At 45.4% G+C, this 25209-nt stretch overlaps 1 protein-coding gene across 2 annotated transcripts in view; it reads right to left on the bottom strand.

The window, feature by feature from the left end:
- The window catches only part of LOC133371346 (rho GTPase-activating protein 20-like), a 111539-nt gene extending 102710 nt beyond the window's left edge, over nucleotides 1–8829 (bottom strand). For both annotated transcript variants that reach the window (XM_061598667.1, XM_061598668.1), the window contains exon 1: nucleotides 8509–8829. In XM_061598667.1, the coding sequence (XP_061454651.1) occupies nucleotides 8509–8598 (90 nt within the window). In that variant the 5' untranslated portion in view covers nucleotides 8599–8829. The remainder of the gene's footprint in view (nucleotides 1–8508) is intronic.
- Nucleotides 8830–25209: the final 16380 nt, after the last annotated feature.

Here is a 25209-nt window from a genome sequence, read left to right as displayed (position 1 = left end):
GTCTTCTCTTATACTTCTTCTGTGTGGCCACCCTGCCATTCCAGGCCCCTCACTTTTTCTTCCAACAAGCACCACCAGCTTGAACTTGTTGGACATGTACGCCATGTTGTTCTCAGGCAAGAAAACAAACATTTCACATATCTTGCAGGTCATCACTACTGGAGTGCCCTTCCCGTCCATAGTCTCTACTGCCTTTTGTTCCTATCTTTCTTCTTGCATTGGAATGGCCTGTGCTTTGTCATGTCCTCCTTCAGGGTAAATAGGAGAGTCTCACTGTTATGTGGTGTGCCGTACAAGGGAAAACCTTTTTAGGGACCTCCCCTTTGACCTCCGCCACCAAACTCCTCTGCCAAATGTTGATGTAATCATGCACATGATTTCATCAACACCGCTTTTTAAAAATGTTTTATCACTACAAAATGTAGCGGGGAGGGAGACATACAAAGGAACTGAAAGCAAGCTCTGTACAAAATTCAGAAATGGGAAAAAAGGAATGCCAAATTCTTAATGCACACCTCCACTTCAGACGCAAGATCAGGTAAATTGGAATTCCAAGATCTGGGAACAAGTTCAGATGAAGAGAATTTTGGAAGCACCCCCACCTTAGGGAAGCCAGTCAGTCTCACCCCCTTATTTGCAAGATGATACTGACCCACCTTTCAGGATTGTTGTAAGATGTAAGTGCTTTGAACATCTGAAAGCTACATATAAGTGCTAAATAGTGGTATTATTAAGAAGGAATTTGGGCAGGCGCAGGCTTGAGAAAAACCACACCCCATTGTCTTCCTTTCCCTCTGGCCAGTCCACATATGTGCTTTGACAAAGGGAGGCCAACTGAATGGGCAAAACTGGATTGGCCTGCTCTTGATGTGCAGAAACCAACAGATGAAGCTTTTCACAGCAAGGGGATAAACAACAAGCCACCATTGAAAATCACAGCAGGGAGGCTGACTGTGAAGCTGACAGCTATTTGGAGGGATGTCTCAGAATATGAGCATCAGCACAATGGACCCTAAAACAGGGGTGGCTTACCCAGATGATGTTGGACAGCAACTCCCATCCATCCCAACCAGTGTGGCTAAAAGTCAGGGTTGGCTGATGGAAGCTGGAATCCCACAATGCTTGGAGGGCAGCAGGTTCCCCACCCTTCCTAAAATATTGGGAAGACAAAGGCCTCTTGGAAATCAGGTCACCTCAGCTGCTACCCGCTTATGCAATGAGCTACCTAGGAATCATGCAGCACACGAGAACCTGGCAGCTCCTCATGAAGCCTGATGTGCGTGCATGTGTGTGTGTGTGTATGGGGGGGCACTTGGGAGATGCCAAAGCAGCAGCCAGACTAGGAACAGCCCTGGAATTGTATGCTGGAGATCTTAAGTAAAGAGGGAGGACCCTGCACAGCAAGAACCTCACAAAAGGACAGACAAAAGGAAGTACTTCTTTACTCAGCGCATAGTTAAACTATGGAATTTGCTCCCACAAGATGCAGTAATGGCCACCAGCTTGGATGGCTTTAAAAGAAGATTAGACAAATTCATGGAGGACAGGGCTATCAATGGCTACTAGCCATGATGGCTGTGCTCTGCCACCCTAGTCAGAGGCAGCATGCTTCTGAAAACCAGTTGCCGGAAGCCTCAGGAGGGGAGAGTGTTCTTGCACTCGGGTCCTGCTTGCGGGCTTCCCCCAGGCACCTGGTTGGCCACTGTGAGAACAGGATGCTGGACTAGATGGGCCACTGGCCTGATCCAGCAGGCTCTTCTTATGTTCTTATGTTCTCACGGTAGGGATGGACAAATCCGTCTAGTTCAGCTCCTCATTTTTCCAGTCTGCCACATTTCTGAAGGTTTGCAATTTTTTTTAAGTTCTAACAAAAATTTATCAGCATTTTAGTATGCAGTTTTGCCTAATGCACATATTTTGCCAGCAGTTTCCCTCTGTTATAATACATTTTATATGCTATTTTCACTAATATATGCACTTTCATGGACATACATGAGTTTTCTGAAAAAAGTGTAAATTTCAAAGGATAGCTGTGCTTTGGTTCACATATTGTTTTGGGAGCTCAAATTAGGGTAGGTTTGGGAAATGAGCTGAATTTCTAGCCACTCCTTACCCCCTAGAGGCCAACAATTGCAGCAAACTATAGATGACAGGGAAGAAAAAACACAGCTTGCTGAAGGTCGGGGGGGCAGGGAGAGGACTGCTGGTAAAAAGCATAACTGGACTGCTGCTCTGCCTTCAGCAATACTTTGATCCACAGAAATCAGCCACAGGAGGTGAAGGTTTTCACAGCATTGAGATAAACATGATCAGCTGTTAAATTCTGCACACTAAGCTTTTCTGAAAAGGACAGCTACAAAAAGCTAGTTGCCATCTTATTTTCCTGTGCCCTTGAATAACTGAAACAGGCAAACCTAGCAAAGTGCTGTTTTTCCCTAGCATAGATGCCATGAAAGGCTGATGATGCACCAGATGGATTTCTGCCTACTATGCACACAGAGTATCTCTTGGCAGGCAATTCTGTGTTTAGGAAAGTGAAGGTTCTTTTTCCTTTAAGGAGCAGGAGGCGGCTTCTTCTAATCCAGCATTTCAACCTTTGGGTCCCCAGATGAACTCTCCTCCTTGCCTCACTCCTTAGCCAATGGTCAGGGATGGTAGGAGGTGCCATCCAACATCTGGGGACCCAAAGGTGGAAGGACACTGTTCTGTTAAACTGCTAGGGATTTGCTGCATCCTAACCTTCCAAGAGAAAATTGCCCAGATGCCCACCAAGGCTATGTTCTCCTGAAGGTGGTCAGTCCTCCGGGGGGGGGTCAGACTCAATGACCTTATGGGCCCCTTCCAACTGTACTATTTTATTATTCTATAGGCTGTATGATATCAGGCTGCAGATCTTCTAATCATGGACTGCTTCTCCATGCAAACAATTTCCCTGCACAAAGAAAAATGGGGGAAAGAGCTCTACCGAACACCTGGCTTTCTATGCACAGGGAATGTTTTTGTATTGATGTTTTTGCATTAAGTGGCCTGAGTGCCTCCCCCTGATGTGTCATTGCTCAGACACAGGATCCCCCTCCCCATTGTTCCCTGTGGCCAGGGACAGTCTAGATTTTCAGGTTCCTGTCCAGAGAACCAGACACTACAGCTGAAAAACAAAGAAAACTCAGCAAAAGTGGAAAACAGGTAAGGAAAGGGAACTTCCTGGGAGGAGGGGATTAGCACCTGAGGAAATGCAGAAAGGCATCCTCTCACCTTTCAGGGCATTTCAGCCCCTCTGGGCTTGGATTTGTGTTCTTGTCAAGCTCAGCAAGAGAGAGACAAGCTGGAGGGGGCAGCTGGTGCTAGTCTGCTGCCACCACAGGAGCTGCATCCAGCAAGCCAAGCATGTGCAACTTCTGTCTGGCTCTGGCGGGCCTCCTCCTGCAATGCAGCAGCTGTGTTGTGAAAGCCAGCCTGCTGCTCAGAGCCAAATACACACAGCTCCATGGCAGAGGACCTGCCGGGCATGCAAAAAGGTCGCAGGTTCAATCCCAGCATCTCCAGGGAGGGTCCTGTCTGAGACCCAACCTGATGAGCCGCTGCTGGTCCATGAAGGCAACCCTGAGCTGGGTGGCCGGACTCAGTGGGAGGCAACTTCCTCTCCGGTTCCCTGAACAGAGGAAGCAGCACAAGGACTGTGTACACCAGGAATGAGGGAGAAATTATAATATAATAATAAAATTTTATGTATTAGTCGCCCATCTGTCCGACTTAACGGACACTCTGGGCGACGTACACAATATAAAATACAATATCAACATATTCATAACAATCACAGTATTAATATCATATCATCTAAAAAACCATCCTACACTGATACAGTATAAAACCTAACCCACCCCAGAGATCCCATAGGCCTGCCTGAAAAGCCAGGTTTTTAAGGCGCGGCGAAAGGTCATCAGGGAGGGGGCATGCCGAAGGTCAAAGGGAAGCAAGTTCCAGAGGGTGGGGGCCACGATCGAAAAAGCCCTCTCCCTGGTCCGCACCAGCCTAGCTGTTTTCACCAGTGGGACCGAGAGAAGGTCTTGTGAGGCTGATCTCGTTTGGCGGCATATTTGGTGATACTGGAGGCGTTCCTTCAGATAAACTGGGCCAGAACCGTATAGGGTTTTAATACCAACACCTTGAATTGGGCCCGGTATACAACTGGCAACCAGTGTAACTCAATCAGCACTGGGGTGATATGGTCCCGGCGACGGGTCTGCTTTATTAAGCGTGCTGCCGCATTTTGTACCAGCTGGAGTTTCCGGACCGTCTTCAAGGGTAACCCCACATAGAGCGCATTACAGCAGTCTAATCGAGAGGAGACCAGGGCATGTATTACTCATGGGAGCAGTTGTATAGGAAGATAGGGTCGCAGCCTCGTACCAGGTGAAGTTGGTACCAGGCTGCCCGGCTCACTGCAGAAATCTGCACCTCCATAGACAGCTGGGAGTCCAAAATGACCCCGAGACTGCGGACCTGGTCCTTCAATCCAGTTCACATTTAAAGGCAAATTTATCAAATCCACACTTTCCGAAACAGTATGAGAATCAAAACCAGCCATCCTTCCAAATTTGCACTTATCTGAATTTTGCAATGTAGTTCACCAACCAAGCAATGTTTACAAAAATGTATGTATTAGGGGGATGTGGGCATAAAAATGAATATATTAGTGAAAATAACATATAAAAATGTATTGTATCAGGAGAAATTGCTTGGAAAAATCTGTACATTAGTCAAAACTGCTTACAAAAATGAGTTTAGTAGGACAAACTTGCACTAAAATGCTGAGAATTTTCATGAGGATTTTTTAAAAGAAACAAAAACAATTTGCAACTTCCTGCAGAAATGTGGAGCACCAGACTGGAAAAATGAGAAATGTGGAGAACTGAAATGGACAGATCCTTCCATCCCTAGCGCACACCACCCAGCCTGTTTCCCTCGGTTCTAATCTGCCACTGTGTCTAAAGGTGTTTGGGGGACATCTGTAACCATGGATATCCCCGAGTGGTCACCCCTGACTCATTTTTTTTAAACAGGAAGAAGGAAGGAAGGACACTGTAGGGACCAGCATCAGCCACGGTGCCCATCCCCCCTGGGCGAGCCCATGCCCGCCCAGATGCCAACATGTTTGCTACATCATCTGCCACACTCTGGGTGACCATTTGTGGCCCCTTGGTGTGGCCGAGCTCTACAGCCAAGGGACACAGAGCTTTCTTTTTTTTGTAGAGTTTTTTGCACCTCTTGTTTGACAGCAACAGAGTCTGTGTGAAAACTCCAGTCACCTGCAGCAAAGTGTTTCCCTTGACCACACCTGGAGGGGGAAACGGGTTGATCTGCTGATCAGTTGTAAAATCTCTTTGAAGCTGAATTTGAAAGACACACACACACACTCAAGCTGCTCCCCTTTACAATAAAAAGGGGCAGGGTTTGACTAGTGCCATGTGATCCCATTTTCAGAAGAGAGGGGTGGAGGCGCATTAGAACTGGCAGAATGGCGAGTGTGCCTCTACCCAGATGCTACTCACCTCCTTTGCCTTCTGACGGCCGCCCTCCCCCCTGAATGACAGCCACCAGACAGGGAATGGTGGCCCGGGGGGTGTTTCTCTGTGGCAGCCCCTAACTGGCAGCCCCTTAATATATCCTCTGCCATATACTGATGATGCACCTCTTTAACCTGGCCTTGGACATCTGTGAGATATATTTTGGGGACCCACCCTATTCTTCTGACTGTAAGGGGAAAAGAAAAATAAAGACAGCCAACAGCCACTATTTGCCAAGATGAATGGATTGCATGGGGCTAGTGAGGTTTGTCCGCACCTAGTCATGAATTTTGCACCCTTCTGAAAGGTCACCAGAATGGGTTGCAATAATGGGGGTCGGTGGGATTTCATAATGGCAGGAATGTAAACTCTGCCAGACCAGTCCTTGTTCACTCAAGTGAAGGGATGTTTTCCCACTGACCTCTATGGAACCTGGATAACACCTACTGTTTTTAGTGAGGGACTTTCACACATGTACCTGGTGGAGGAATGGAGGCAAATGCAAACAATGGGATTCAGCTGAAGGATCACCAAGCTCCCCTTTCATGCAAGGCCTCAACATTTCCGAAGTGTCTTATTTGGCCACGATAGGAGCATCTGGTGGACCAGCCAACCTCAAGCTGCAGACATACTTGAGGGTCCTTGCAGAAAGGAGATGCCCTGTGTGGGCAGCACAGGGTTGCCACAGAGAGCCATGCAGGGAAGTTCCTCTTCCCATCCACCGCTTCAGTCACTGGTCACCTGTTCTAAGTGCAGCCATTCTCTAGTACCTATCAGTCAGTGTGGTATAACGGTCAGAGTGCTGGACTAGCACCTGGAAGACCTGAGTTCAAATCCTCATTCAGCCATGAACCTCACTAGGTGACCCTGGGCCACTCTCAGCTTAGCCTACCTCACAAGGTTGTTGTGAGGATAATTCAGATGGGGGAAAGCCATGTACATCACCTTGAGCTCCTTGAAGGAAAGGTAAGGTGTAAATGAAGTAAATAAATAAATAAACACATATCTGAAAGAGTTATTTAACCTTATATGTTACTATAGTTGGCAGTTGGACCTTCTGGCATTTGAAATGGCACCAGCTAAGAGAAAACATCATTGCTGCCCTGGGCTCCTTTGGGAGGGAGGATGGGATACTAATTAATGAATTGATAATTTGTCCTGCAAGAATACCTGTTTCCCCCATGCCTGCTACAGGATTCAGTTCTGGAACAGTAGAGAGGAAAAACAGATAAACAGCATCATAGTCATATAACGGGGCAGCCTGCCTCAGTTGCCAATCATTCACCTCACCTGAAATGCAGCCTCCTCTGGAAGTGCTGGAGCATGTCTACCTGCACTTTCTTCAAGGTACATGTAAGCAACCATTCTAAGGTGCCTGAGCACCTTCTTTGCTGAGCATTTCATACCCAGCTGATGTAGAGTGGCCGTTGATGCATCACCAAAAGAAGACACCAATTTCCATATGCTGATTTATATTTGCAGTGCAAACTTTGAAATGATTACTGTAATTACCTAGCCTGTGGAATTCCCTCCCCTTAAATATTAGACAGGCTCCATCGCTGTTATCTTTTGGGGGCCTACTGAAGACCTTCCTCTTTCAACAAGCCTTTTAAGTTGAGACTTTATCCCAGTCTTTGTCTGTGTTGGAATTGCTTTTTAAGATGTTTTTAAACCTTTTTTAAAAAATGTTTTGAAAGCTTTTTAAAAAATTGTTTTTAAAGATGTTTTGTTTTACTGTATTTTAAAGTCTGTTTTTATGATGTTTTAAAGTGCTTTTAGTGCTTTTGTATGCTGCCCTGGGCTCCTGCTGGGAGGAAGGGCAGGATATAAATCCAACAATAAATAAATTTAAATGGAAATGCCATGCCTCTCCCTGTAGACTCGGGGACCCATGTGCCTGCTCAGTCTGCTGTTTGGGTGCAAACTGATGGTGAACAATCTGCTCCCCCTTTCTTCAGGTTCTTTATTTTTACACTGGATTTTGACCAGGAAACCCTTCGAACAGAGGACTATTTTCTGGGGCATAAGATCCATGGCCACCCTAAGCAGGTGTCTCTTTGAAACATTTGGGATTGTCCCTTTTAAATCCAAATAGATTAAATGCATGGTCTAAATCATCCAGGTGAGTGACAGCGTTCCCAACTTCTTCATCCTGAAGGTCTCTTCCCACACTGCATTTTCAGATGTGTGCTTTAGAGTGTCAATGTGACATGGGGCAGGTGCTTTAAAATATGCATTTTGGACAGATAACACTCTTTCAAGAGTAGAGAATTGACTGTGAGTTGAATATAAATTTGGCATTAATCCTGGGTAATGTGCAAAACAGCCCTGAGATTTTAAGTCAAGAACCAGCCCACAAAGATACTGTTTCATGTCAGTACACAACTTATTTATGGAATTCTGCCTGTTGGGTGTGCCTAGCGAATATTGTCTAACGGATACAAAACTGCAGACCCATCTGTTTTAGCTTAGGAGCAAGATATACAAAATAAGAGCACACAGAGAACTATTGTATAAACATGCGCCATGTGCTGCGTGTGCAGATGTGAGAGCTCCAGAGAGGAAAGTGTGTCAGGCATGTCTAGTGGTTGCACACTGTCTGGCTAGCACGGAAAGTTAAATCTGGGGAGTGGAAAAAATATCCAACGGGTTGGAGGGAGCAGCTGCAACTCCAGCAAATTCTGCGGTATGACAAAAGTATAAGGCAACAAGCATGGATTCAAAACAGATCCTCCAGGGAAGCTGGCTGAGAATGAGGACCCAAGCAATCAAGAGAAGGCAGAGGAAGGAAAACAAGCTGGAAAAAGTGAAGCAGCTGGGAAGGAATGCAGAGAGGAGCTCCAGCCTGGAGAGAGAGGGAGTCTCTTGAAAGAGACAGAACTGCCCGCCAGCCGCAGCTCTGAGCCAGCCCCAGCCTCCTGTCACACACCAGCCAGGTACTTGCCTTGCCCCACTCCTGGGTGAGAGGCCGCTCTCCTCGCAAATCCTGCTCACTCCGCCCTTGTGGCAGGCTGGCTTTCTGCTGGGGAGTCATCCTGGGGACCGGTGGGGGTCAGGGCTCTTCCCATATGCAGGTTAACCACAGCCCCCCATGTCCATCCACCATCAGGGAAAGGCTGGAGAAGGCATTGCAAGCGTTCCAGCAGTCCAGATGACTCTGTAAATCCTTGGGCAGGGCTGGAGAGGTGGGGTGGAGCCCTTGGACTCCCAGGCCCAGGGCTCGAGGCTGACTGAGCGACTGGAGCAACTCAGCATTGCCTGCCTGCTTTTCCTCATCAGCCAAGAGAGGAAAGGGGGTGCACAGGCTGAGTGGCTCCTCCTTGTATTGCCTAAATAAGGACATGTACTCATAGTCAGCTATGCTGTGTTCCATTCTGAAGCACTAACTGTGAAGAAGCTGTCTCCACAGGGCAAAGTGAGCACAGAGATGGCCACCGAGCTGGACCACCATCCTCATGGCGAAGGCTTCTAGGAACTGAAATAAATCAGGCCAGAGATCCAGAGCCAAAGAAACCCAAATAACCACACAGGCAACCCCAAACAGCAGCTGCTTGGAGGAGACAGCACATTGATAGAACTGTCAAGGAAGTAGCACATTATCCACGAGATACACCCAAGGATCATGGAGGATACCGGTGTATGTCTGCACCATTTTGTGACCTTCTTATTGTTGTTTGTTTTATTAAAAAGTTTTGGGCTTTGTTTTAGTTTTTTGAACATTTCCAGTGACCCTACTGGACCTCTCTTTGTAGGGCAACTGAAAAGGACCTCACCCCCCCCCCCACGGGGAGTATAGCTCCATTATCATTGGAAATGAAATGCTAGACTTGACAGATTTTGGGATGTCCCAGCAAAGGCTCTCACATGTCCTTTGACATGGGTGAAGCGTTAGGGACAGAGCAGTGAATCAGGAGGTCCATGAGTCAAACCTTGCGTCTGTCACGTATTCACTAAGTGGGCTGATGCTTGCCTCAGCTCCCGATCTGCAACATGGGAATAATGACAGTGACCTACCTTACAGGGTTGTTGTAAGGATTACTGCAACAATGAATGTGAAGCATCTGGATAGTCTAAATGACTTTGTAAACACTGGACAAGAAGGAAAACCCACAAGGCTTTTTTCTTACACCTCTCCCAGCAAACATTTTAATTGCTAATTACATGTTTGTGTCATCCTTCCCTTAATGAGTTCAGGACAGAGTATGTTACCTTGCTTTTGCCTTTGTCAGAGACTATTGAGCACTGCCTCATATGATGGTGAGCCACATAAACATAGCCTCTCAGTAATGTGCCTTCCAGATTTGGCCTGGCTGCTCCTGGGCAGGATGAAAGGCTTCCACTGAGTCTTGCTTAAGCAGGTGGCATGGCCTTTCTTTCGTATGCTGAGCCTGCCTCCTGGTTGCCTGAGATCCTGGTGGCCTTTTGGCCCTGGCACTCTCCAGAGTGGTGTCTGTAGCCCAGCCCTGACAAACCTGATTCTCACAATAATCTTGTGAGAAAGGTTAAAGTGGAAGGTGGCAAAGTCACCTAGCGAGCCTCACAGCTGGATGGGAATTGCAACCTCTCTCACCGCTCTCCCTGTTGCCCTCCATGGGCGCGCCAGTCTTGTTAACTATGCACATGTTCTCTCCCTGCAGGAAGCCTCTCCTTGGTACCCCGAGGTGGCCTTCAACAGGGGTGGGAAAGAGAGGGCAGTCGTGGCAGTGAATAGTCTCACCACTGCATCATGTGACTCCGAGTCACTTTCTGACCTGGAGAGACATCCTGGCAGCCAAGCTTCCCACTGAAGCTGGTGGGTTTCAGATAAAGCCTTTATCAAAATCCCCAAAGTTTCAAGAGGTTTTCAAAAGCAAAACCCCTCCCTGCCAAGCCCCCTTCCCCCTCAACTTCACCACTGTGCATTTCAGCTCTTAGGAAGGCAACCTGGTCCTCATTAGAAGAATGGAGCCTCCTCCCGCAACAGCAGCCCAGCGCTTCCCTGACACACAGTCCTCTTTCCAGATAAACTCAAGATGTGAAAGTAGAATTTGGGGGGGGGGGAGGAGGAAGAGAAAAAAACATGCTACTGATAAAGCCAAAAAGAACAAGGTGTTTTGCATGGGGGGAGGGGCAGGAAGAGCAGAAGCCCTTGCAGGAAGAAGTGTCTGACTGGGAGCAAAAGAGCCAAGCTGGCCATTCCCTTCTGGAACAGGCACCACATGTGGGTGAAACAGCGGCTGACAGTCAGTAGCTGGACCTCCAGAGCATGAGAGTCAATAGCCAAATGACCCTGGCTTTGTCCATTACGGAAGTAGGGATCTGCAAGGCTGCTGTTGTGTAATTTCATTCATTGTGGTTATATCAAAGATGTCATACATTTCACCCGTGGTCATTTTGTTACTCAAATTTGTTGTCATTTTTTCCCCTTTTCATTCTGGGTTCTGCCTTCGCCTTCAGTGGTGGTGACAGCAAAGATTCCTGTGGCATCAGAGGTGCAACTAGGCAACTTTAAAAAGCAAAAGTAGCCATGCTGGTTCATAACAAGAAAAAACAACTCCTCCAAAATTCACAGTTGGGCAAATTTGTGAGAATTTGGTCGGTCCTAGTAAAGGTAAACACATTGGTGGATTTAGGTCAATGCAGACATGTGATCTCACAGGCCCCTTCTTTAGACAGCTATGTGTGTTACTTCAGTTGTGGAGCACACAACAAACAGTGCTCTTCCCTCTCCCTTCCTCAGGCCATCCCTTGCTTTACAGCTACTTCTGCATTCCTGATACATTGGAGCAAAAAACCCAAACAAATGTTTGCCAACCCTAATTTTAAAAAAAAAGAAATATTCTGAGCATATGCAGTTTTGCATTTTAAAAGCTCCTTTAAATCAATCATTTCTTCATCCACTGAGTCTGAATCCTAGCAAGACAGAGGCGCTGTGGGTTGGTGGTTCCTGAGTTTGGATAATTGGCCAGTTGCCTGCTTTGGATACTCCCTCTGAAAGGCCTGACCACTGTTGTCCATGCACTGGTAACCTGCAGGCTGGATTACGTAATGCGCTCTATGTGGGGCTGCCCTTGTGGTTGGACCAGAAGCTGCAGCTGATGCAAAATGCAGCGGCGAGACTGCTCACTGGGGCAGGGTATCGCCAACATGTCACCCCGCTGCTGAAAGAATTGCACTGGCTGCCCATTTGCTACCGGGCCAAGTTCAAGGTTCTAGTTTTGGTGTACAAAGCCCTATACAGCTCAGGACCAGGATACCTGAAAGACCATCTTACCCCTTATATACCCAGTCGATCACTGCGCTCTGCAGATACCATCTTATCAGGAGGTTTGTTCCGCACAATATAGGAAACGGACCTTTAGTGTGGCGGCACCTACCTTGTGGAATTCTCACCCCTTGAATATTAGGCAGGCACCATCTCTGCTATCTTTTTGGCGCCTTTTGAAAACTTTCCTCTTTCAACAAGCCTTTTAAGTTGAGACCTATCCCAGTCTGCATCTGTGTTAGAATTGCTTTTAATATGTTTTCTTTAATAATATGTTTTTAACCTTTTTTTGTTTTTAAATATGTTTTTAAAGCTTTAAAAATGTTTTTAATGTTGTTTTGTTTTAATGTATTTTAAGGTCTTTTTATGATGTTTTAAAGTATTTTTCGCGTTTCTGTTTGCCACCCTGGGCTCCTGCTGGGAGGAAGGGTGGGATATAAATAAAATAATAAATAAATAAATACAATCCATATATACTTCTCCAGCTGAAGTAAAAGTTGCCATTTTATTCTTGTACAAAGCAAGAATAAAACCTTGTGGTGAAGGGTGGGTAAGAAGAAAGCCAGTTAATAAAATAAAATGAAAGTGTCTGAGCAGGACAGGAAATGTATATTCCTGAGGAACTCCGTTGTACCTATTGCAGTTGGATGGTGGACATTTTTATGTGAAGCTCTTATCAGTTTGTGCTTCACAGAATCATAGAATTGTAGAGTTAGAAGGGGCCAATAAGGCCATCCAGTCCAACCCCTTGCTCAATGCAGGAATCCAACTTAAAACAAGTGGCTGTCCAGCTGCCTCTTGGATGCCTCCAGTGTTGGAGAGCCCACCACCTCCCTAGGTCATGGGTTCCATTGTTGTACTGCTCTAACAGTTAAGAAGTTTTCTCTAATGTTCAGGTGAAAACTGGCTTCCTGAAACTTGAGCCCATTATTCTGTGTCCTGCACTCTGGGACGATAGAGAATATTGTGGGGTACTTTGTCAAAAGCTTTGCTGAAGACAAGATACATTCTGTCTGCAGCACTCCCACCAGGGAAATTACCTGATGAAAAAATGATAAGATGGGTCATGGCAGAATACTGAAAAACACAGCAATTCTCATGGCTGTAACATGAATTTAATTGGCTAGAATATACATGGATCTTTCTCATGTGATCTATCTTGCACAAAACTCCTCTGAAGGCAAAGTAACATAGTAAGGCTCAAAGGCACATTGAAGACCCACCCAAAATCCCATCCCTTGCTGTGGCAAGTGATAAGATTTGGGGCATGTTACCAAGAAAGGCCATAGCTCAGTAGTAGAGACATGCTTTGCATGCATATTAAGGTCCCAGGTTCAGTCTCCTCCAGGTAAGGCTGAAAGAGACTCCCTGTCTGAAATCCTAGAGAGCCATTGCCAGGTGTGTAAACAGTACTGAGAGTGATGGCCCAAGGGTCTGATTTGGTATGCATGAGCTAGGTTTCTAAGTTAGGGTTCCTGAATGGCCAATTTGTCTGCTGGGGTGGGGTGGGGGGAGAGGAAGTAATTTTTCCTGACTTAAATACTCTCTTTCTGTTGCCATTTGTCCTGGTGCGAAAGCTGCAGAGGCTGGTGGAGACTAGACCTACGAGGCCACACAGGTGGAGCTTAGGTGAATCTTTGCAAAGAGCCTATGAGGTCATTCCTTGTGAGGTCCCACTGTCCTCTACATACAAATTTTGGATATAGCAAAAAGGGTGGGGCGGAGAATTGGTGCACTTATTTTTTATATATAGGACTGCATTGCAAACTTTACTGATGGAGACAGAGATCTGAAAATAACACCACAGTTTTTAATTAGGCAAGCCACTATCTTACAGCGTAGGGTTGCCAGGTTCATGGCCTGAGACTGATCCTGTATCTTTAGGAGAAGAGAAAGTCAGCCAAGTGCAGGTGTTTTTGCAACTCTGTAATGGGGAAAACCACAAGGTGGAATCCTCCCTTCCCCCTGCACAACTTTTAAAGATACAGAAGACCTCTTGGTTGCCATACCCTGCCTCCAGTGCGTCTCCACCTCTCTCTTCTGAAAATGGGGGCACATGAACCTAGTCAACCCCCACCCCTTTTTATTGTAAAACCTGGTGGGAGCAGCTGGAGTGCATTTTTAAAAAAATTCCTTTTCAAAGAGATTTAGCAACTGATTGGCAGATCAACCCAGGTGTGGCCAATGGAAACGCTTTGCTGTAGGTGACTAGTGTGCTCCTGCTATGTGTGTTTATTTTTACTGCATTCATGTTTTTCCAAAGAATATAGTTAGCAATACTATATGTTAAAATGTTTTTCAGAATGAAAAATCATTACAGTATTTCAGACCTCCTCTTTCTAGTTATATTTATTTATTTATTTGTGCCATCATAGCAGTTTTGTAACTTTTTAGGAGGGCTAGAGATTTACTTTTTACAAAATTACAATCTAGGGCCCCTGCCCAGTGCATCAGTACCTGCATACTCACCTTTTAGCAGGCCAACACACAAGTGCACCCTGGAATAGAGTTGAGTGAACTTGCTGCTTGAAGGACTTGTCCGGATGGCAACTCCCCATGTGCCAGGTTTGGCACTGGAGCATATAATCATGAACCATTGCACATTCTTTTTCTCCTGTGCCACGCCTGCCATAGAGAAGCCCTGTCAGTCCCCTGTTACTCCTGTGGAAGTTTCAGTTGTGGGTGAAGCTTCTCTTCCTCAGCCCTCCAGGGAAGCATTGGTGTTAATGTCTCAAGGAGGCATGATGTGGTAGTAATGAGAAACTTCAATTACCCCGACATCTGTTGGGAGATGAATTCTGCCACTCCAAGAAATTCCTGACTTGTATTGGCAATAACTTTCTCCTACAGAAAGTGGAGGAAGCAACTAGAGGTTCAGCTATCCTGGACTTGATTCTAACCAGCAGAGATGGCTTGGTGGATGAAGTGGCAGTCATGGGAACTCTGGGGGAAAGTGACTACGCCATACTTGAGTTCTTTATTTTAAAGGAAGCAAAAGCTGGGAGTAGCCATACACGTACCCTGGATTTCAGGAAAGCCAATTTTAATAAACTCAGAACAATGGTAATTGAGGTTCCATGGCAAGCGACCCTAGTGAGAAAAGGAGTCCAAGATGGGTGGGAGTTTCTAAAAGAGGAAATTCTGAAAGGCAGAATGGCAAAAATTCCATCAAGGAAAAAAGGGGGACGACAGCAGAAGAAGCCAATGTGGCTTCACAGAAAGCTTAAAGATGACCTGAAAACAAAAATGGACACATAGAGGAAGTGGAAGGAAGGCCAGGACACAAAGGGAGAGAACAGACAGGTAGCATGGAATTGCAGGGATGGTGCCAGGAGGGCTAAAGCTGAGAATGAGCTGAGGTGAGCGAGAGATGCTAAAAGCAAGAAAAAAGCTTTCTTTAGGTACATCCATAGTAAAAGACAGAGAAAAGAAATAGTGGTATAGCTCAAGGAGGATGGCAAAACGATAACAGATGACAAAGATAAGGCAGAAGTGCTCAATTACTTTGGCTCAGTCTTCTCCCAAAAAAGGGTCTATGACCCTCCTGGGAAACGTGAAGTTGAAGGGGCAGGATTGCAGCTTGAGACTGATAGACAAATGGTCAAAGAATACTTAATCACTTTGAACAGGTTCAAATCTCAAGGGCCTGATGAACTGCATCCTAGAATATTGAAGGAACTGGCTGAAGAACTCTCAGAATCGCTGTCTATTATCTTTGCAAAATCGTGGAGGAAATCGTGGTTCACCCAAAATCATGGGTGAAGTGCTGGATGATTGGAGCAGGACAAACGTTGTCCCTCCCTTCAAAAAGGGCAAAAAGGAGGAACCTGGGAACTACAGACCACTCAGCCTGACATTGATTCCTGGGAAAATTCTCAAGCAGATTATAAAGCAGTCAATCTGTAAGCACCTTGAAAACAATGCAGTGATTACTAGAAGCCAACATGGATTTATCAACAAGAAATCCTGCCAGACTAATCGTATCTCATTTTTTGATTGGGTAACCTCCCTTGTAGACTGTGGGAATGCTGTAGACATAATGTATCTCGACTTCAGCAAAGCTTTTGACAAAGTGCCCCATGATATTCTGATTAGCAAGCTAGCTAAATGTGGGCTGGATGGAACAACTATAAGGTGGATCCACAGCTGGCTACAGAATCATACTCAAAGAGTGCTTATCAATGGTTCCTTCTCAAATTGAGGGGAGGTAACGAGCAGGGTAGCGCAGGGCCCAGTCCTGGGCCCAGTGCTCTTCAACATTTGCATTAATGGCTTGGATGAGGAGGTCCAAGGAATGCTTATCGAATTTGCAGATGATACAAAATTGGGAGGGAATGCCTTGGAAGTCAGAAACAAAATTCAAACGGATCTTGATAGGCTGGAGCATTGGGCTGAAAACAACAGAATGAAATTTAACAGGGATAAGTGCAATGTTCTACACCTAGGAAACAGAAACCAAATGCACAGTTACAATACTACATGCGAAAAGGATATTGGGATTGTTGTTAATAACAAGCTGAATTTGAGCCAACAGTGTGATGTGGCTGCAAAAAAGTCAAATGCTATTTTAGGCTGCATTAACAGAAATATCTTTTCCAAATTGCATGAAGTATTTCCTTCTATTTGGCACTGGTTAGGCCTCATCATGAGTACTGTGTTCCATTCTGAACACATTTTAAGAAGGATGCAGACAAATTGGAACGGGTTCAGAGGAGGGCAATGAGGATGATCAGGGGACTGGAAACAAAGCTCTATGTGGAGAGAGTGAAAGAACTGGGCATGTTTAGCCTTGAGATGAGAAGACTGAAGGGAGATAGGATAGCACTCTTCAAGTACATGAAATGTTGTCACATAGAGGAGAGTCGGGATCTCTTCTCAATCATCCCAGAGTGCAGGACATGGAATAATGGGCTCAAGTTACAGGAAGTCAGATTTTGACTGAACATCAGGAAAAACTGCTTGACTGTTAGAGGGTATGACAGTGGAACCAATTACCTCGGGAGATGGTGGGCTCTCTAACACTGGAGGCCTTCAAGAGGCAGATGGACACCTATCAGGTATGATTTAATTTGGATTCCTCCATTGAACAGGAGATGGGACCCGATGGCCTTATAGGCCTCTTCCAACTCTGTGATTCTATGATTCTATGTGTGGCAATCCACTCTTGATTCAAGACAAAAGCCACTTCAAAGCATTTCCCAAAGTAAATATATAACCACAGAGAGAAGATGGAAAAACATTTAACATTTCCTTCATGGGTGTTAATTACTCTTTAGGCAAGTGCTAGTGGGGAAAAAGCCTCCCTAGAGGAGATTAGTCACAACAGCATAGATTTGAAACAGGAGGCTTGGAAATTAAAAGTGACATGTTAGGCACACCTTTGTGTACACATGCTTTCCTTTTGTGCATCTATCATCAATGGCTAAGTTTGAGGGGATAAATTAATGCCCAAGTCATTTTCAGGAAGATTAGAAGGTCTCAGCTTTCCCTGACCCACATACACGGACTAAGGATGAGGTAGAATTTGATTCAGCTTGCATTTGAAGCAGAATCTATTAAATTTGCACTTTCTGAAACAATATGAGAACCGAAACACAGCCATCCTTTGCAAATCTCACTTATTTAAATTTTGCAGTTCAGTTCTCCAACCAAAGAATATTTACAAAAATGTATGTGATAAGGGAAAGTGTGCATAAAAATGAATATATGAGTGAAAATAACATACAGAAATGCACTATATGCAAGAAATGGCTTGCAAAAATGTGTATGTTAGTCAAATGTTGATTAGGAGAAATTTGCACCAACAGGCTAGAAAATTTTCATGAGGGTGTTCTTTTCTTTAATGTAAATTGCTGCAGAAATATGGAGAACTAAACTTAAGACTGGAATAATGAGAAATGGAGAGAACCCAAATGGGCAGACCTTTCCATCCCTTAGGCACACACAGAGTGATACTGTCCAGCTGTCGGCTCCAGTATTGGCATTTATTTGTTCATAGCAACATTTAGCCTCCTCTCTCCCCCTCCACAGAGTAGTTCTCAACCATTTTTATGCAGCTTCTGTTTTACTTTTCATTTTAATATTTTGGAGTCAGAATGGCTTAGAGCAACATGAACAGGGGTGAGCAAATCTATCCATTTTTGTTTCAGTTTCTCTGTTTTCCAATCTTAAATTCAGTTCATCACATTTGTGTGTCAATTTGTGATTTTAAAAGTCCTCATGAAAGTTAGTCAGCATTATAGGGTGCATTTCTCCTAAGATACACATTTTTACAAGCACGTTTCTCAATTATGATGAATTTTTGTATGTTGTTTTCACAAATATACACATTTTTATGCACTTCCCCCTAATATATGCATTTTGTACACTTTTTTTTGTCCAGAGAACTACATTGCAAAATTTGGAGAAATGCAAATTTTGAAGGAAAGCTGAATTTCAGTTCACATGATGTTTTGGGAAATGTGAGGTAGACACACATTAAAATTTGAACTGAACCAAATTTACCTCCCATTCCTCATCCCAGCTGCACCACAGAAGTGTTCACCACCACTGCAAGGCTACTGTCAGGCTCTGAGATGCTTTTGACCTGGATTTTTCTCTGTATTTTGGGGTTCCATCTTACGTGGTCCTTTTTCTAAAGTGTGGAACTAATGCTTTAGGAATTCTCCACCATGACTTCACTGTTTTATTTTTGAATCCTGCACTATGTACATGTGGCTTGCCAGCTTCTTTCTATTAATTCCTTCTTTCCATTTCTGATGCACATCTTTACATAGCTAAAAAGGGGTGCATCTAGCCTGTGTGTCGTGTAGCTTCTGCTGTGCACTGAATACAGTTAAGGGATTTTATCTTGTGAGATCCACACCTTTGGTTCAATCTATACTGTTCTGTTGTTGTTTTTGAATGGTTTTACAGTTTTACTTAGTTTTTATATCAGTATATTGTATTGCCTTGGGACTTTGTGGTGAAGGGCAGATAAGAACCAAAATAAATAAATAAATACAAATGCTGTCACATAGAATTTAAATTGCAATACGAGAAAATACAGTATAAGAAATAAAAGAAGCAATAAACATACAATTAAAAATCAATATGAATATTTCATAGGATTGATGTGCTGCCACAGATCCACAGACATGCCTTGGACCACATGAAAGAACCTTGTGGACCACATTTTGGGAACCCTTGCACAAGTATATTGGAATGCCGGCGTGTGCCAGTAAAATGCTGCAATCAAACACATCATGATCAGTGGTTGTTGCAGGGATTTATCAGTGCACTCCTGCACATCAGTAGGAAAAAATGTGTCTGCATGTGGGGAATGGATATGGATTGGAAGGCTATGGCAGACTGTGTGTGCTCCAATGCTGGAGTCCATTTTAGAAATTCTCCTGGTGAACCAGAATTCAGGAGACAAGGAGTACAAGGCAGAGTGAACCCACAGATCCATGAAGGATCCTCCCTCCTCAGGTCTAGATCAGCACAGCAACAAGTTACCCAGATCTGGAAGCTTGACAGCAGGGACTTCAGAAGGATCGGCTGTACATTCTCACCTGGATACCAGCTGCTCCTGATGGCGTAGCAGCAGGCCAGAATGTCTGGCAACAAATATTTAATCTTGTTGTAGGAGACAAAGGAGGACCAAAGAAATACCTTTTCTGTTCGATGCTCTGCACACCGAAACATTGTTCTGCTCAATATGTTTAATGACGTTTTACAATACTATCGGCAGGGCTGGATGAAGACATGCTGAGGCCTGTCACGATTCAGAGGCCCCAAACCATCAAAAACTAAAGGGAAAACAAGTTTGGGGGGAAAGTGGCAAGGAGGGGATAAGCAGAGGTGATGCCCGGCATGGCGTTTTAAAGCTTGTTGGTAGGGTGGCTCCCAGGTCTACCTGGGGATGGTGCCAGTAGTCCAGCAGCCCTGGAGGTTGATGGGACTGGAATAGCGGGGTCAGGTTCAGGATTTTGGTGGTGGGTTTTATCTGAAAGGTTATTTAAGCCCAAGCAATTTCAGTTCTAACAATACATTATTGTTCTCTCCATTGTTATATTTAGAGGCCCCTCATAATGTGAGGCTTACTTGGCTTGTTCTCCAATCTGGCACTGACTATCAATATCCTTCTTCTTCCCCCAACCCTGACATGATGTGTGTGAGTGTGAGGCATTGCTTGGCAGTCAGGGCATGTCACATTCACACACCAGCAGGAGGGGACACAGCCAAGGAGGGCTTATAAACCCTGTGCCAGTTCTGTAGTGGTAAATTTTGAGGTGTATCCTCACAGTCCCCATAGCCATACCCCCCAAAATGCAGGCACCTGTGTTGATCCATTATTACATCCCCTTCCTAAAAAAAAGCAATAGTACATAGCATAAAAACCAATTTATTAAGATCAACGTGACTGCAATCTTACATATATTTTCCTGGGGGTAAGCATCATTGAACTCTGTAGTGCTTATTGCTGGCTGCAGAAGCACATCTTGTAAAAGGCATCAGTCTTTAACAAAAGATCCTCAGCCAGCTGAAACACAACTTTTAGCTTTTAATTTGAAACACAATCTGGCAAAGAAGTGTTATTTACCATGAAGTAGGAAACCAATCAAAGAAAAGGGAAGACATATCTAGCCCCTGCTTGATTCTTTCACTCATGTTTTGACTTCCTCTGTGCTAATTTGTGACAAACAAAATTGAAAGCCCCATTTTCACCTCATTCGCTTACTAGAGCAAGAAAAATCCATCAATGACCCTGATGCTCTGACGTAGAATATCATTGCACCTGCTCTGAAGAAAGCTCCAGAGTTGCGTTCCCCCTACATATATTAGACCTACCTGTATCCAAGCCCTAATATCTTTCACACTGGGCTTTGAGTTCTGGAATTAAACTGGGGAGAGAGTGGTGAGATTTCACTGTATTAGGCCAGCTCTTGTTCTGTTTGGCTTGTTTTGGCTTTCATTGTCTGCACCAGGTTTTCAGGAAGGGACAGACTACACATCTAAACCTAAGGACTGCACAGAATTCAGAGGCATGCTGGAACCATGCTGTGATGTCTTCTTGGTGATGTCCAAATGAATCCTTGGATCGTCTTTTGTGATGTGGCCATTCTCAGAAATAAGGGGCATTTCGGAAGCAAGAAACGAAGGACATTTGAGAAATACCTTCAGCCCCACTTACTTTAACTGCTGCTGCTGTCCAGAGCAGCCATAAATCCCGTACACATTTATTTTGCAATTTGGGTGTCTCTTCAATAGTCACTTCCTCTTGGTCCTGTCATCAGGAGAGCACCTTTATGTATCCTGATCAGTTTCGGATGTTTCCAATTGGCTTGCCATTTATGGGAAAGTATGCACTCCTCAGGGAACGTTTACGACAGCAGCTCTAAGTTGCCTTCTTAGTAGTTCCCATGCTGAGTCTTAGAGGTGTGATTTAATACTGAGAATATTCTGCATCATTTTGACGATGGCACCCTGTGTGCACACTAGGAAAGTTGCTGCAGTGCTGAGATCATACATGTGATTTATGGCTTCTGTCACAAGCCCCAAAAACAGGGAACAGGCAGAATATGGAATGGATCCTTTCTTGGCTCAACCTGCTGCTAGGCACTCTTCAAGAAGAGCAACACAAAGCAGTCAACACTCTAGTTATGGGAGGATCCCAGATTCCTAATCCTAAATGTTTATCCCATCCATGAATCACAGCTTTTGCATATACACTCAGTTGTAGCTTTTTATTCAAATGTCTTTGTGCTGAAGATGAAGCACATGAATCCTGTGGAAATGAGGTATAGTTCACAGCTGAATTCAATATCCACTGAAAGTTTTGTGTGCTGGGTTAGCTTGAACCCAGCCACCAGCCACATATCACATCACCAGTTGCTTCAGAAAGCTGGATGAGTAGGGCATTGTATTTGTTTCAGGCATCAAGGCCTGAGAATTGGCCAGCAGCATTGGCAAATGGGCCAATGATGCAAAGAACAGGCATCTGATAGCCAAAGGGGACAGTTGCACCGTCTCTCTGGCCAACCAGTTGCCCAGACTGAGGAAAGGCAGATACCTTCGGAGCTTTAGATCAGATTGTGGCAAGGGATTTGGAATCAACTGGCTCGGGTGGAGCTCAGTGATACTGCATCTGCCTTGCATGCAGCAGGTCCCAGGCTCAATCTCTAGTGCCTCCAGGTAGCATGGAATCCTTCCCCATCGGAAAGCCTGGAGGCCAGAGCTAGTAAGTGTAGACTGGAGTGGTGGTAGAGAGGAACTGGGTCTAGCCAGTGGACCAGATCATTATCTAGCCAAATTTAACAGGTGGGTGGCCCTGCCCACCTATGAATCATGTGATGTCACAATTATGTCAGCTGACCCCTTTTTTGTCAACTTGGTTTGAAATCAAACTGCAGGCAGAGGCAGAGCCTTGCACTTTACAAGCACTGCCAATCAGCTGATCATCAGGGCTGCTGAAGTCCCGGGCACGCACTTTGCAAGCCCCAACAATCAGCTGATTATCTGGGCTTGCAAAGTGCTGTACATGGGACTTTGCACAGGGCTTCACAGGAGCTTTTGACCAGGTGATTGACAGTGGCTGCAAAGCCCTTTTGGCCCAGCCACATTGTACATGCCTGGGAAAGGTGGTTGAGCGGGTGGTGGTGAAGCAGTTGCAAGTGCATTTGGAGGAAGCGGATTATCTGGATCCATTTCAATCAGGCTTCAGGCCTGGACATGTGACTGAAATGGCCTTGGACGCCTTGGTGGATGATATGAGGAGGGAGTTGGATAGGGGCGAATGCACCTTCCTTGTCCTCCTGGATCTCTCAGCGGCTTTTGATACTGTTGACCACGGTATCCTTCTGGACCGTCTGAAGAGGTTAGGCATAGGGGGCACTGTATTGCAGTGGTTCCATTCCTTCCTCTCTGGTAGGTACCAGAGAGTGGCATTGGGGGATGAGGTTTCGGATCCTTGGCCTCTCACTTGTGGGGTGCCACAGGGCTCCATCCTCTCCCCGATGCTGTTCAACATCTATATAAAGCCACTGGGGGCTATCATCAGAAGATTTGGGCTGTAGTGTCACCAGTATGCGGATGACACGCCACTCTATCTCTCATTCAAATCTTCACCGAGGTTGGCTGTAGAAACCCTGTCCAAGTGCCTGGAGTTGGTGAGTGGCTGGATGGGAAGGAATAAGCTGAAGCTGAACCCTGACAAAACCAAGGTACTGTTTGTGGGAAACGAGGGAAGGTTGGGGGATGTTGACTTGGTGCTCAATGGGGTACAATTGCCCCTGAAAGACCAGGTCCACAGCCTGGGGGTCATTCTTGTCTCCCAGCTGTCCATGCAGGCTTAGGCCTCAGCTGTGAGCCGGGCAGTGCTGTATCAACTCCACCTGATACGGAGGCTGCGCCCCTACCTTCCCAACCATCTGTTCCCATCTGTGGTACATGCCCTGGTCTCCTCTCGCCTAGACTACTGTAATGCACTCTATGTGGGGTTACCCTTGAAAATGGTCTGGAAGCTGCAACTGGTACAGAATGCAGTGGCTCACCTGATTAAAGGCAGCCGCCGGTGAGATCACATCAGTCCAGTGCTGAAGGAGTTGCACTGGTTACCGGTTGTTTTCCGGGCCCAATTCAAGGTGTTGGTTCTGACCTTTAAAACCCTATACGGTTTCAGCCCAGTCTATCTGAAGGAGCACCTCCAACATCATCAGGGATGCCGCTCAACAAGATCAGCCTCAAAAGGCCTTCTCTCTATCCCACCAGTTAAAATAGCTAGACTGGTGAGAACTAGGGAGAGGGCTTTTTCAATTGTGGCACCCACGTTGTGGAATTCCCTCCCAAATGATATCCGCCATGCCCCCTCTATAATGAGCTTCCGCCGGGCCTTGAAGACCTGGCTCTTCAGGCAGGCTTTTGGGGTGGGTTAGGTTTTATTACTATTGTTGAGATTTTTAATGTTTTTGTATGTTTTTATTTTGTACGTTGCCCAGAGTGGCTGGACAGCCAGCCAGATGGGCCTCAGGGGAAAACATTAGGCAATCCCCACTGGAAAGAGACAATATCCTGGATTCCTCATAGGAAGCTGCCTTATACCAAGTCAGAAGATTGGTCCACCCAGCTCGGTACACCAGTGGTGGGGAACCTGGGACATACAGGCCTAATCAGGCTTGCCACACACACAGAGACCATTTGACCACACTGCCATGCCCATATGCCCTACATCTGACACAGGGCTGGTGCCAGAGGGCAGCCAGGTCGGGCCCGGGATGAGGGCCCCTGAAGTGCTGCTCCTTAGGGTGGGTGGGTAACGCTCCCTTCCGTCGGCTCCTGACCCTGTCGTGGATCACGAGAGGGAGCTCCCAGACACCCCCTACTTCCACGCAGGCCCGCAACACCTGCCTGCATGCCCCACCTAATTCTCCCTTGATAATAATAATAATTTGTTTATTGCTTAGTCCAAGGACCATTGCAAGAAGGCACTGAATACAAAACATTAAAATATTTAGGGCTTTCATCGATAACAAAAATAAAATAACACGACATCTGATAACATAACACAAAGCATTTTATACACTCATATGTCAGAGTCTCTATGGCAAATTCTCAGGGCCCTCCATACCTAACCGGAAAATCCAAGGTTTCCATAATTGGTTGGTGGCCTCGAGATCTATACATGTCCTGTATGTGGTTGGATTATTGTGAAAATCCAATTATCAAGCATCCATACATGTGGGCTTTCCCCCCCTTTTGTCTAAATTGCTTTAGCATTGGGCAATCCCCCAAGTCCACCCCTTTTCAGTGACTGGTCCATAATGATTGCTTGCTTTTCGTGTACTTTTTTGGAAGAACACAGAAACGTATATCTTTTTTAGAATCCACGTGCATGCACAGGTTTGTGGATGGGTGCAATTGGGTGGAAAAGAGGCAAGGGGCTTGGCAGATGACGGAGGAATGCCCATGGGTCCCTATTGCAGGAAAATCTACAGCATTGCATCTGAGCACATGGGCGTAAACGCGATTGATTATCGGTTTAGGAAACTAGGCAGGTTTTTCAGTTGTGTTTCTAATGCGGATTTGTGAACACAAAAATCCATATTAGCTTGCAACATCATATGGATGATGGTGAATTAATGAGGATACAAAGCTATAACATTGCAGATTATATAGTCGAGTGGATGGGCCTTAGAACAACCTTAGCCAGCCTCTGTATAGGCTCTGATTAACTCTCCTCCCCAAGCAGACTGACACTAGGACTCAACAGTGTGATCTGCATAATTTAGCACTGTAGATTTTTTTGTATCATTGTAGGTTTTTTTTTAATCTTCAGGCTACATGAATTGAGTTAGATATACTGTGTTCTGATGGACCCAGAAGTAACCAGTTTCAAACAACATTTTGATATGGACTGACAGA

This window comes from Rhineura floridana, chromosome 16, assembly GCF_030035675.1.
Source record: "Rhineura floridana isolate rRhiFlo1 chromosome 16, rRhiFlo1.hap2, whole genome shotgun sequence".
NCBI classification, from domain to species: domain Eukaryota; kingdom Metazoa; phylum Chordata; class Lepidosauria; order Squamata; family Rhineuridae; genus Rhineura; species Rhineura floridana.
The sequence above is the reverse complement of the archived record's forward strand: the minus strand, read 5'-3'. Positions and strand labels throughout refer to the sequence as shown.